At 46.1% G+C, this 12,788-nt stretch overlaps 1 protein-coding gene across 1 annotated transcript; it reads left to right on the top strand.

Annotated features, from left to right (window-relative positions):
* Positions 1–1,593: 1,593 nt before the first annotated feature.
* PICK1 (protein interacting with PRKCA 1) lies at positions 1,594–10,813 on the top strand (the record flags this gene model as incomplete). The annotated part of the gene is made up of 12 exons (XM_079549422.1): positions 1,594–1,634; positions 3,203–3,314; positions 3,779–3,907; positions 4,025–4,091; positions 5,378–5,467; positions 5,898–5,951; positions 6,052–6,114; positions 6,454–6,587; positions 7,341–7,433; positions 8,419–8,469; positions 9,926–10,070; positions 10,572–10,813. The coding sequence occupies 12 exons, from the start codon at positions 1,594–1,596 to the stop codon at positions 10,811–10,813; spliced, it is 1,221 nt and encodes a 406-aa protein (XP_079405548.1).
* Between the last annotated feature and the right edge of the window lie 1,975 nt (positions 10,814–12,788).

Raw genomic sequence — 12,788 nt, forward strand, 5'->3', positions numbered from 1 at the left:
GGTCACCCTGCAGCCTTCTTTTCTTCAGCTGAACAAGCCCAGCTCCCTCAGCCTGTCCTCCTAGGGAAGATGCTCCAGCCCCCTGATCATCTTGGTGGCTCTCCTCTGGACCCTCTCCAACAGCTCCCTGTCTTTCTTGTACTGAGGGCTCCAGACCTGGGCACAGTACTGCAGGTGGGGCCTCACAAGAGCAGAGTGGAGGGGGACAATCACCTCCCTGTCCCTGCTGGCCACCTCTCTTCAGATGGAGCCCAGGACACCATTTACCTTCCAAGCTGCAAGCGCACATTGCTGGCTCATGTTAAGTTTTTCATTTATCAAGACCTGCACACAAAAGGCAGGGTCACCCAGCACGCGTGTACAAAGACTTCAGGTATGCTTCAGGGGCAGATTGAGGGGCACATTCAGTATACGAACACCAGTGGTGAAGCACAAACGCAGAGCCCATCAGACACGCTGCCTTCCCGCAGCCATTCTCGGCAGCGCCCACACGGAGGAGCTGCTGCCTTAGGAATGAATGCCAGCCGGGCGGCTGGTGTAACTTTCTGGGAGGCTCTGGAGTTCAAGGAGCATCTCTCAGATGCAGGGTCTGATTTTTGGGTGGTCCTGTGTGGAGCCCGATGGTCTTTATGGGTCCCCTTCTAACTAGGGATATTCAACGATTCTATTAATATATAATGTCTCAGATCCAGGGCTTCACACTGATGAATAAAACCCGCTCTTGCTCTTATACTCCAACACTGTGATGCTAAGATCCCCAAACAGCCGAGAGAAGCGAGCTGCTAGCACCACGCCACTCTCAAAATGGCGAGTGCGCCACTCTCAAGATGGCGGGGGAGGGAGGGCGACCCCATGGCAACAACGGCGCGAGCGGAGGGGGCGGGGCCTGGCTGTGCGCTTCCGGTCGGCTCCGGCGGCGACGCGTCAGCGGGCTGAAGGTGGTACGGCCGCGCGCCGGGCTGTCACTTCCGGTGAGCCTCGGGACCACCAGGTCGCCCTTCGCGCCGCCGTTGCCCTGGCAACGCCGTCGGGCCCGGGCCCGGCTGAGGCGACGAGGGGTACTCGAGGCGTGAGGTCATCGGAGCGGTGACGACAGCAGCGGCGCCGCGCGTGGGGCGCGGGGGGGGGTCGACCCGGCCACCGTCAAAGGTCTCGGCTTTGATGTGGGGCGGGCGGCGGCAGCGTGACCGAGCCCGGGGCAGCGAGCGGGGCCCGAGCCTGCTAGCACGAGAGAGGCGGGCGGGGAGAGCGGGGCCTTCTGCATGCGATAGGCATCGGGGGTGACGTCAGTTGCTAGGAAACCGAGAACAAAGCTGGAGGGTCCGCGGGGAGCGGGCCGTGGGCTGCCGACGGTTGTAGTGCTGCACCTGGGGCGCGGTGGAGCAGAGCATGCAGGGACCTGGCCTCTCTCTCATCTCCATTATCAGGGCAGGGCGCGATTTGCCATTCAGAAATAGAGGGGGTGGGAGTTGAAGTTGGTGCCCGTGGTCAGCTGCAGAGACCGTGGCCTTACGGGGTTTTTGCTCTGTCCTTTCTTCCCAGGGAGTTTGCAACAAATGCTTTCAGACAATTAGGTTCCAGTTAGCGAAAACGATGTTTGCAGATTTGGATTATGATATTGAGGAAGATAAGCTGTGAGTATGGCCCTCATCTGGTTTTTGTTTTGTTTTGTTTTTCTAACAATGTACAAATAGTCTTCTCAGCTCAAACCAAATGGCAGCAAATAGATTTCTCTGTTGCTGACAGCCAGAAAGATCTGGACAGGCTTGAGCAGTAGACCCACAAGAACCTCATGAGGTTCTTGGCCAAGTGCATGGTCTGGCACCTGGGTCATGGTAACTCCCACTACCAGTACAGTCTGGGAGATGTAAGAATGGAGCACAGCCCTGCTGAAGAGGACTTGAGGACACTGGTGGATGGTGAGCCAGCAGTGTGCCCTCACAGCCCAGAGAGCCGACTGTGTCCTGGGCTGCATCCAAAGCAGTATGGTCAGCAGGGAGGGGGAGGTGATCCTGCCTCTCTGCTCTGTTCTGTGTGACCTCTCCTGTAGTACTGTGTCCAAATGGGGAACCCACAGTACAGGAGACGTGGACCAGTTAGAGCACATGCAGAGGAGGGCCACAGAAATTATCCAAGGGATGGAACATCTACCCTATGAGAGTAGAAGTTGAGAGAGCTGGAACTGTTCAGCCTGGAGAAGAGAAGGCTCCAGGGAGACCAGAGAGCAGCCTTTCAGCATCTGGAGGGAGACTATAAGAAAAAAGGGGACAGACTCTTTAACAGGGTCCCTTGCAGTGATACAGGGGGAAATGGTTTCATACTAGAAGAGAGATTTAGACTGTATGTAGACTTATTTTACAGTAAGTGTAGTGAAGTTCCAGTAAGGAACAAGTTGCCTGGGGTGTGGATGCTTCATCCTTGGAGATATGCCAGGTCAGGCTGGAGGGGCTCTGAGCATCTTGATCTAGATGTAGGCATCTCTGTCCATTGTAGGGGGTTGGTCTAGATGGCCTTTAAGGCTCCCTTCCAACAAACAGTTCTGATTCTAAAACATGCTAAAGGGTCAGGCTCACTTATCAGTTCTGGCTTCCTGCTGCCTTGGGAAATGGGGATGAGATTGCTGTGATACTGAGCAGATGAGAGGGCTTTGTGTCTCTCTCCAAGGACTGCTCTGAGCTTGTTGCAAGGTAGTCCTAGCAGATCCTCAGTAAATTAATGACCTTAGCTGGAGGAGGAAAAAAGTTTATAATGGAAGACAGTAAGAGGCAGCAGTAAGTGGAAGAAAACCTCTGGAGCCTATAGGTTTGTAAGGAGCACTGGAATTTTTTGAACAAGAAAAAGGTATTATGAAATCAGCAGTTTCTTTGACATGGAGTCTCATTTATGTTGCACATATCTCTCACTTGTACTTATCTCTCACTCCAGCACAAAGACCAGCTCAAACACTGTCTAAAACAAAGCAGTGTTCTCTCTGCATCTCTCCATCCTTCGCTCCATGCACGCTGTCTCAAAAACAGCAGCTCAGAGTGTCTTTGTGTTGTCATGTGCTTATAGACTCTGTGGCAGAGATAATGTGCTTAATTAAAATATACAGTGTCTGTCATGTGTTCAGTTTTTATTGTCACAGATACCATAGTTGTTTTGTACAAGTACAGCTCTGTCTGCTGTGTTCAGTTTTCCATTACCTCCTTTCTCATTCTAGAGGGATCCCCACTGTACCTGGGACAGTGACCCTGAAGAAGGACTCCCAGAACCTGATTGGGATCAGCATTGGGGGAGGAGCACAATACTGCCCCTGTCTCTATATTGTCCAGGTGGGCACCTGGGGAGGAAGAGTAAATGAAAGGGCATTGGCCTGAGAGGTGAAGCCATGGAGAGTCCCGTGCTGTTTGTTTCTCTCAAAGTTTGAGACATTTCACTTTACAGTAGATAAGATTTCCTTAGCCCAGCATCTAGTGTGCATGGAAGAATAACATGAAGACTTCTGAGATTATTCTTCTTGGAGAGCATGTTAGAATTCAGAGGGGAACAGTGTTGACACTTCTAAGTCCTGTGCATGAAAAGGCATGTCTTGAAGACAAAAAGTTCCTGAGAGAACAAGGTGATCATCCCACCTCAGAATTAGGAGAAAAACTGATGCTTCACCATGAACTGTACGTAGATACAACCAAGTTAAGTTGGAGAAATATAGCTGCCAGGTGTTTGTTCTTCAGCCCTGCACCGTTCTTTTTCATTCTTCTGATTCCAGACTGCTTGTGCTTTTTCTCCCCTTCTCTAGGTGTTTGATAACACTCCAGCAGCCTTAGATGGGACCGTGGCAGCAGGCGATGAAATCACAGGGGTCAATGGCAAGTCTGTCAAAGGGAAGACCAAGGTGGAAGTTGCCAAGATGATACAGATGGTAAAGGTGAGAGGTAGGAGGGGGAGCTTCTGGGTCGTCGTTTACACTGTATTGTCCATCAGTGAAGGAAAGCTGCAGTCACTTGCTTCCAGCACAGCAGCTTTGAATTTGCTTTTCCTACAGGGAGAAGTGACAATTCACTACAACAAACTTCAGGCTGACCCAAAGCAGGGCAAGTCTTTGGATATCGGTAAGATGTAGTGATTTCTGTCTCCCTACAGTGTTAAAGCAACATGGAGGGCTGAAAGATTGGTCACAGGTGAAACCGAAGTACTGTTCTCTTTCCATTCTTCCTCCTAGCTCAAACATTTTTCAAATTGAAACTGTCAAAGAGAATAAGAGGTTTAAAAAAAATCCTTCCTTGCCTTTTTGAAGTAGTCTTGAGAATTAAATCAAGGCTTGGCTGTTGTTGCAGCATGGTTTCCTTTCTGTGTTGCATTAAGCAACGATAGCAAAACTCAATTAGATAGTCATTTGATCTGTTTATTTTTACTGTGTGCATTATGCTGACCTGTTGAGATTTTTCAGCTGTGTGCTGAAATGTCTGTTGAAATACACTGAGTTCTGTTCCTCAGCTTTTAGAACTGTGATGAAGTACCTATCTACACTGGTTTGTACAGTCATATGTTTTACAGGAGAGAGGAGAGGATTTATTTCTAGAATGAAGTATCTGTTTTGAACTATGCCCATACAGTTGTCTCTTCTATGTGGTCTGCATTTTTCATTTTCCTAAAAGAATACTGTACTGTTGTTACTTTCGTTTCTCTTAATGGTGGTTAATTTAATGTCCCAGTGAATAGATGAGGATTCCAGGAAATGCTAAGAACTTGCATGGATTTCTGGTGAAACAGAAGTGCAGTAAGAGTTTGGAATATTTTCCAGAGATCTTGGACGCTGCGGCTGCAGCTGACATTCTTAGGAGCTGCAGGTGCTTGACATTCCTGCCAGTTTGCCCCTAAATAAATGTAGCTGAGTCATCTGGTGCTGAAAAGGGCATAATTTGCAGAGTATGGCCACCAAAGAGAGAAATGAATGTCATCACTGGCTCTCAAAAGGGTTTAAATAAGATGTAAGTGGGCAAAAATAATTTTGAGCATTAAATCCTGCTCACCTTGCTTTCAGCCTCTTATCCTAACTTCAGTTGAAGTAGTGCAGCAAATTCAATTACAAATACAATGATAGGTAGCTTATAATGAGATTTATTGGCATAGCCTTCCAAAGGAAGTGCTGGACCTCTACTGATTTAGGCATATAGGATGTGAGAACAGAACAGATGGACAAGATAAATGATGTGTTCCACACAGCAGCTGGACTGAAGTTTCTGTGGTATTCTGCCTCTCACCAGCTCAGTAGTAAGTTAGATTGGGGCTAGTGAGTTTATTCAGCATCTGAGAAATGGATGAAGTGTGCTAATGTGCTTTTCATGCCTGTAGAAATGACCCTGATCCTGGTTTGCCATTCTCTTTTGGCTTTTAGTATTGAAGAAAGTAAAGCATCGACTGGTGGAGAACATGAGCTCAGGGACAGCAGATGCCCTGGGGTTAAGCCGAGCCATCCTTTGCAATGGTGAGTGTCACCCACAAGGGCATTTTCATAAGGGAACACTTGCCCTCCTGTGCTTACCACCTTTTTTATAATTACTAACATGTCCCACTTCAGTACTTCACAGTTCTTTCCTTCTATACCTCGTTGTTGTGATTGCCTCTTCATGGGTGATGTGTATTATATCCTTGGGGCCATTTAAATGATAACTAAGATCAAATTAATTTCTAGTGGGAACCCGTGTAATGAATGCTGATAGACAGTGACCTCACACTGTAAAACCAGTTTGCAGTTAATTTAAAATCTTCCCATGTTAGACTATAGGACAGGCTTTGGATGTGAGAGAAGTTTGAACCAAAGATAGGAAGCTGGTGGTTTTCCAGTCAGACATGCCTTCACCAGGTCCTGGATTTGACTATTGTAATTCAACATCCTGATTGTTGTTTACGTTTAGATGGATTGGTGAAGAGATTGGAGGAGCTGGAGAGGACTGCAGAACTGTACAAAGGTAAGCTGTGTCTTTCATCAAGTACTGTGTGGGGAGGAAAGATGCCTACATTATGTTTCAGTGAAATGACTTAAATGTCTTTTTCTGTCTTCCATTACAGGCTTGACAGAACACACCAAGAGTCTTCTCAGAGCTTTCTTTGAGCTCTCCCAGACGCACAGAGGTAACAAGTGAGCAAAGGGAGCACAAGCCTTTAACTTCCAGTTTCAGGAGTTTTAGTTGATACTTCAAGGTGTGATTCCTTCACCCAAAGAAAACAAAGTGTTGCAGAAACGAAAGGGGAGGGCTGTCCTCCTGGTGTTAGCAGTCATGGTGCTAACACAGTGCCTGTGTTTCACTCAAAACATTGAAGAAATGCCCTGCCAACCTCTAGTCTGTTATACATAGCGTCATCTCTTAGCTAAGTGCAAGGTTTTGGGAAGGAGTTGCAGCATTGGAAGCGTGATTCTTCTCCAGGGCCAACCCCTTCTACCATTTGTTTGCATTTATTACCCTCGTCCAGCATTTGGAGACGTTTTTTCTGTCATTGGTGTCCGGGAGCCTCAACCAGCTGCCAGTGAAGCTTTTGTGAAATTTGCTGATGCCCATCGCAACATTGAGAAGTTTGGGATTCACCTTCTGAAAACGATTAAGCCGGTAAAGAATTTAACCGTACCAGTAAAGGGTCTGGAGAAGGAGGGTGCCTGGAAAGACAGATGACTGTATTTGAAGGTATTATCGTAAAGATCAGTTGTTGTGGGAAGGGCTGTCGTTGCTTTCCTTCAGAGAACTCTTCGTAAATAACCAAAGAGTTAAAGCAGGGAATATGTCAGACTTGTCCCTTTGACTTCTGCCCATGAGTATATGATATGCCTCTTGTTGTCTACTGGGGCTGGGAGGGTGGTTTGGTCAGTGTCGTCCCTGGAGTCCTTTCCCTGGTATTGATATCCATAACTAAGAGATGTCATTTAAGAGAGCTTAGCAAATTTGAGTGAGCCATCGGGATATCCATTCATTTTGATTAGCAAACAGGATATTAAATATTGATTTGAGCGCTTCTTTAGGTGCTGTATTGCATGGACAGTCTTGGTTAGTTCATCTGTGTGTCTGGGAGAGCAATTTCCAGGGCTAATTACAGATGAAACAAGTTGAATTAAAAGCAGACAAATAGAGACTAGAAGCGAGGCATGCCTTTCTAGCATTGGAACCACTTACTAGCAACTGTAATGGGTCTTCTAAACGATGACAATTCTGAATCAAGATCAAACATTCTTTTTCCAATGTGTTCTAGTTCAAAGAAGAGTTAACTCGAGACAGTCTCATGACCTGTGCCCATTAGAAGGTTGGACTTCATGAATTGTAGTCATGCTTTTTAAACTTAGGTTTGGCAACGGGATGTTTCCCTTGCAGATGCTGACCGACTTGAACACGTATCTGAATAAAGCCATTCCTGACACAAGGCTGACTATCAAAAAATACCTGGATGTCAAGTTTGAATATTTGGTGAGCTGCTCTTAGTTTTTTAAAGCTGGTTGAAGTTACGTTTTCTAGAATCGTAGGCTGAGAATCACATGCAGTCTGCACGATCACATGTGCATCCTTCCATGGTTAACATGAGAATGCTTTCTTTTGTCTTCCCCCAGTTCTTTGTCTATTGACAGATAACTCTGATTCAAACATCTCCTTTTGATCTCGCAGTTCTCACCAATAAAATGGGTGTCTCGGAATCCAGATGACTTACTTTCCATCTGACCAAATTAATTTCCATATTCATTTGTAGAGAATTCTGGTTGAATTTGTGCTCCTGAACACCCCTGAATAGCTCTACAGTCTCAGAGTCTCTGTTTTGGAGCCAGTTTGGGGCTGTATTTCTTCAGTCAAATTGGACAGCTGTCAAATTATGTTTGCGTTCGTTTAGACCATGGTTTGTTGTTTTTTCTTCCTTTTCCATTCTACTCACACCCTGTTTTCTACACCAAAAAACAAAAATAGTGTAGGGTTGTGTAGTGCATCTTTTCTGTAATTGTCGTAATCTGTTTGCTTTTATCAGCTGAGGGAAATATTTGGAACTGCACCCTAAGGCAAGTGAAAATGGCAACTTCTCTTCCCACATCAATCCTTCCCACAGCTCATCTTTTTTTCTCTTCCTTATTTACACTTTGCACATGGTTTCCCAGCGGTGTGTTTTCCCAAACAGAAGTTGAATGCAGGATTTTTCTCCTACTGGGTTATACTCGTATTACAAGAGCAAATACTTCATGTAAATAAGACCCTTCTCCCTCCCCCACCATTTTCTCTAAACTTTTTTCTTTTCACCTGGGGTGCTGAATCTGCTCTGATCCCACTGCGCTCTCCCCACCATCCCTAGCTGCAGCAATTGAAGGAGGGCTTGAAATGATACAACTCTGTGGCTGTGAGCGGTGGTCGAATTGCTTCTAATCCTCAATATTCCCTTATCTGCTTTTTTTCTTTCTTAAATCCCGTGAAGTCTTACTGCCTGAAAGTCAAAGAGATGGATGATGAAGAATACAGCTGCATTGTGAGTACTGTGGCATAGCAAACTGCATTCTCTGTTACTGTAGATTGTGTGCACACTGCCTTGTAATTGGATATGCACAGGCAAACTAGCAAATACATCCTAAGAACTGCATCCATTTGTTCTTATCATATTAGAACCTGGAAATCCTTAAACACTACCTAGGAAACTGACATAGCTCTCATGGATGCTGTGGGATGCTAGAGGGAGCAGTCCTCTTATCTGCCTCTGTGCACGGTGGTTGCCTCTCTTGGTGTTTAAGTAATATTAGCTTGTGTAAGAAGGTTTAAGGTGTTATCTTCACAGATTCCATTTGTGTCTAGTGCACAGCTTACCATTAATTCTAATTAAATCTTGCTTCTGAGAAATGGAGGGTTAGCTTCTCAGCAAAAAAAAAAATGCATATGAAAGCTCCATTTGTTATTGAAGAAATGGATTAAAGGATCTCTTTTGAGAATATTTTTTTTCCTAAAAATAAGTAATGTGAAGTCAGAAGGCTTCAAAAAAAAAAACCAAACCAAAACCAACCCCCACTGACATTCTCCAGTAACAGTTTGCTGCCTGTTTTAAATTTTCACATCTGTCATCCTTAGCAGCTCTGTTTAAGATAGCTAAAAGTGCTCCCCACATACCCAGTTTCCCTGCATAAAAGCAAGATCTGTTTTATTCTAGGCATTTTTTTCAGAGGAGGGATTTGATTTTTATTGCGATTCCTACATTGCCATGGCAGGAATGAATAAAACTTTCCTAACACAGCTTTTAATTACAGCTCTGGTGCTAGTTGGGAAGGGAAGAGTCCCAGTCTTGGTCAGCAGAGTACCATCTCTGGGTTTTGGCATACGTAGTGTGCGTTATGAAGCCATAGTCAGTAACATGGATTTTTGTGTTAGATTTGCAGGTGCAAGTGAAGAATGTTGTTTAGTTGACAAACCTAACACCTTTCCCTCCAAACTGTTTTGTGGAACAGTGTATGGGCCCATCCCTAATGGATCAAATGTTGTGGTGGGATGGTTGTAGAAAGCACAGAATTCCCTGTAGAGACATACACCACATGATGCAGTCCGTACAGAGTACGACTTGCACTGAAGCTCAGAGTTTGCTGTGTGATTAATGTAAATTAAGGCATCCCTCAGGCCCTAGGCTTGCTTTTTTATGGTATCTGTCATAATAGTTCAGTTACAAAGCCCTTCCACTTCTCTATGCTGACTCGGAAGGTGCCTGTTCTGTTTCCTTTGTTTTATAGTGGCACCCTTCTTTACTGTGGCTGGTGCATATTTGGTCTTGAGAATGGCCACGATGACTGCCAGCTTGCTGTTGTGGCTGCGTTCACAGTCCTTCATGTTTCTTGACTGCAGTTGGTCTGTTAATACCCGAGGTCACTGCAAGTCTGTATCGGTATGCAAACCATGTGTTCAGGCAGTGCTGTGGGAGTCTCTAAAATGGTGCTGTGTTTTGGCAGGCTCTGGGTGAGCCCCTCTACCGAGTCAGCACTGGGAACTACGAGTACCGCCTTATCCTGCGTTGCCGCCAGGAGGCTCGTACACGTTTTGCCAAGATGAGGAAAGATGTGCTAGAGAAAATAGAGCTCCTAGACCAGAAACATGGTGAGTACCACTGCTGTGTCCAGCACCTGGAAGGCTCAGGCATGTGTGAGGCATTTGTGGCTTCAGGCTTCGTGCTCCTCGTTCATCTTAACAGTCTATGCTGAAGAACCCTTTGTCGGCCTCGAGTTGACCGGGGAGGGAGATTCAGGGTGGATGTCAGGAAAAATGTATTCCTTGAAGGAGTGGATAGGCTCTGGCACAGGCTGCCCAGGGTGGTGATGGAGTCACCTGGAGGTGTTCCAGAAATGTTTATGTGTTGTACATGTTTTAGTGGAGAAATACTGGTGGTAGGTGAATGGTTGGACTGGATGGTCTTGGAAATCTTTTCCAACCTTGGTGGTTCTATGGTTGACTATGCCTGAGATATCTGTGCTCAGGCACCACATGGGACTAACGAGTGGGAGTCTGTATCATCTGCTGGTGAGGGAGTCTTGATCACAGCCTCGGCACCATTTGGGAAGGGGTTTCACCTGATTTGTTCCCAACGTGTTTCCATTGCAGTGCAAGACATCGTGTTCCAGCTCCAGCGTTTTGTCTCCACAATGTCCAAGTACTATGACGACTGCTATGCTGTGCTCCGAGACGCAGACGTCTTTCCCATTGAGGTGGACCTTGCCCGCACTACTCTGAACTATGGGCAGAAGGACACGTACACAGACGGGGCAGAAGAAGAAGAAGGAAGTGAGAGAGAGAGTAGTGGGAAGGAGGATGCAAATGGTGAAAAGCTCATTGATGATGCCTGAATGTGCCAGTATGGCACGGAGGAAATGACTTTGCAGACTGTTATGAAAACATGTATTTTACATGGCGATTCATCCTTCATGATTGTCTGTGTTGTCCAGCCTGGGATTCCTCCTCTGTTCTGGGTGGCAGTAGCTGGTTGGATTGGGACCGACCTCTGCATTCCTCTCTTCATTTGCTTGCTTGCCTGGATATTCCTTTTTCCCTTGCAGAGTTCTGTTGCCCAACTTTGGATACTGAGTTGTGGGGAAGAGAATCTCCTCCCACATCGCCATGTGACTCCATGTGCACAGCTGAGCGTGCAGGATGCACCATTTTTCTCTGGCATGTGGAAGGCTGCTGAACATTTGGAGATAACTATAAATGGAACAACAGTCTCCTCCTGTCCTCCCTTGTGCCACTGGAAAAAGCACCAGCATTGTTTTCTTCACCTCACTGCTTGCTGTCTTCATGCTTCAAGCTTTAGCTTATTTCAGTCTTCCTCTCTTTTCTTCCTGGAGCCCATCCCATGAGCTCTGGGACAGGATTTTTTTTAGGATGATCACTCCCAGCTCTCTCCAGCACCACTTTGAAGAAATAAGAGCAAGTCAGAGCTGATGTCTAGAACTAGTGGTGGTACATGTGATGCGTTCATCCCCTAGCCATGGGGTCTGGGGGAGAAGCTGTTCTGAGGCTGGTGGTCGACTGCTGCAAGGATCTACAAGACTATTTCCTTGGCTGCTATCCTCTTCATATTCTTTGAGCTCCTGCACAGCTAGCGCCATCTGTACACTCCGTAGCTATACCCTGGGGTTAGGGTCCTCCAATATGTAGCTCTGCCACATGTGGTAGAGAGGACCCTAGACCAGAAAGTTCTCCCAGTCAGTAGAGAGATGCTGAGGTTAACGTGTTTGTCTGAGTCAGGTTCCTGAAAGTAAGAGCAAAGCTGCATGTATTTCCTTTCTCTTGTTCTCTCATACTGCTCTTTGCTATGGATAGTAACCAAATGGGCTTCTTGAGGATGTGCAGTAAGACCTGCAAACTCCTTTCCTTGTACAGGTGCTGTGAGGAACCACCTTAGGGCTGCAGAGGTGATGTTCTATCCTTACACTTGTGAGGAGAGGCAGGAAGCCCTGCAGAGAGGGGAAGATAAGGCCTGTGACAGAGACATGGTGGTTCTGAGTGTGAAGTACGATTAGCATACAAAATACTGCTCTCTTCTCTATCCACCCCTTCCGTTCTGCCAGAAGCTAATGGCACCTTCCCCAGCACAAGGGAAGGAGGGAAAGGTAAAGCTTACTTTTCTCCTTCCACCACCCTTGTGGGCAGATCCCAGATCCAGATGACACTTCTTGCTGGCAGTGGTGTGCTGCTCAGAGGCCAGGGGTTTGACTTCTCTGTCATTACATTCTAATGGTAGTGAGAGAAGTTATTTAAAGGCATTAATTTAAGATTGAGATGTTTAGTTTGATTTGGTTTTATCTTTTTTTTTTTTTTTTTTTTTTTTTTTTTTTTTTTTTTTTTGTATTTTTGGAGGCTTGTTATCTCCATGGGATCGTGGAAGAAAGTTGTCCATGGGCAAGCTGCCCTGGAAGATGTAAACGGACTCTAAGTGTACTGTTGTCTGTAATAAAAAAAAATGTGATAGTTTTGTTTTCTGTTGTTTCTGGCTTTGCTTTAGAGATGTGTTTGCTTATGCTGGTCAGTTTTTCCTCGCTCATACTCACAGATGTCTCTGTGCCGGGATGCTCAGGTTTCCTGAAGAACATTACAGATGCTGTAGCGAGGCCATTCCTCCATGCAGTAACAGTTTCTCTGCATCTTGGCTTCCAAGGAAACACCAGCCTGGTGTCGTCCTTACGCTGCTTCGGCACCAGCTTTTTTGTATAGCTCAACTACTGCACCAGAGGTAAGTTGATGCTCAAATCCCTGATCCTCTTTCTGTTGTGCCAGAATGTGGAGTGGTTCAGAGGAACAGAAAAAGCTTCAGTGGAACCT

Source organism: Tetrao urogallus (genome assembly GCF_951394365.1).
Source record: "Tetrao urogallus genome assembly, chromosome: 1".
Classification (NCBI taxonomy): domain Eukaryota; kingdom Metazoa; phylum Chordata; class Aves; order Galliformes; family Phasianidae; genus Tetrao; species Tetrao urogallus.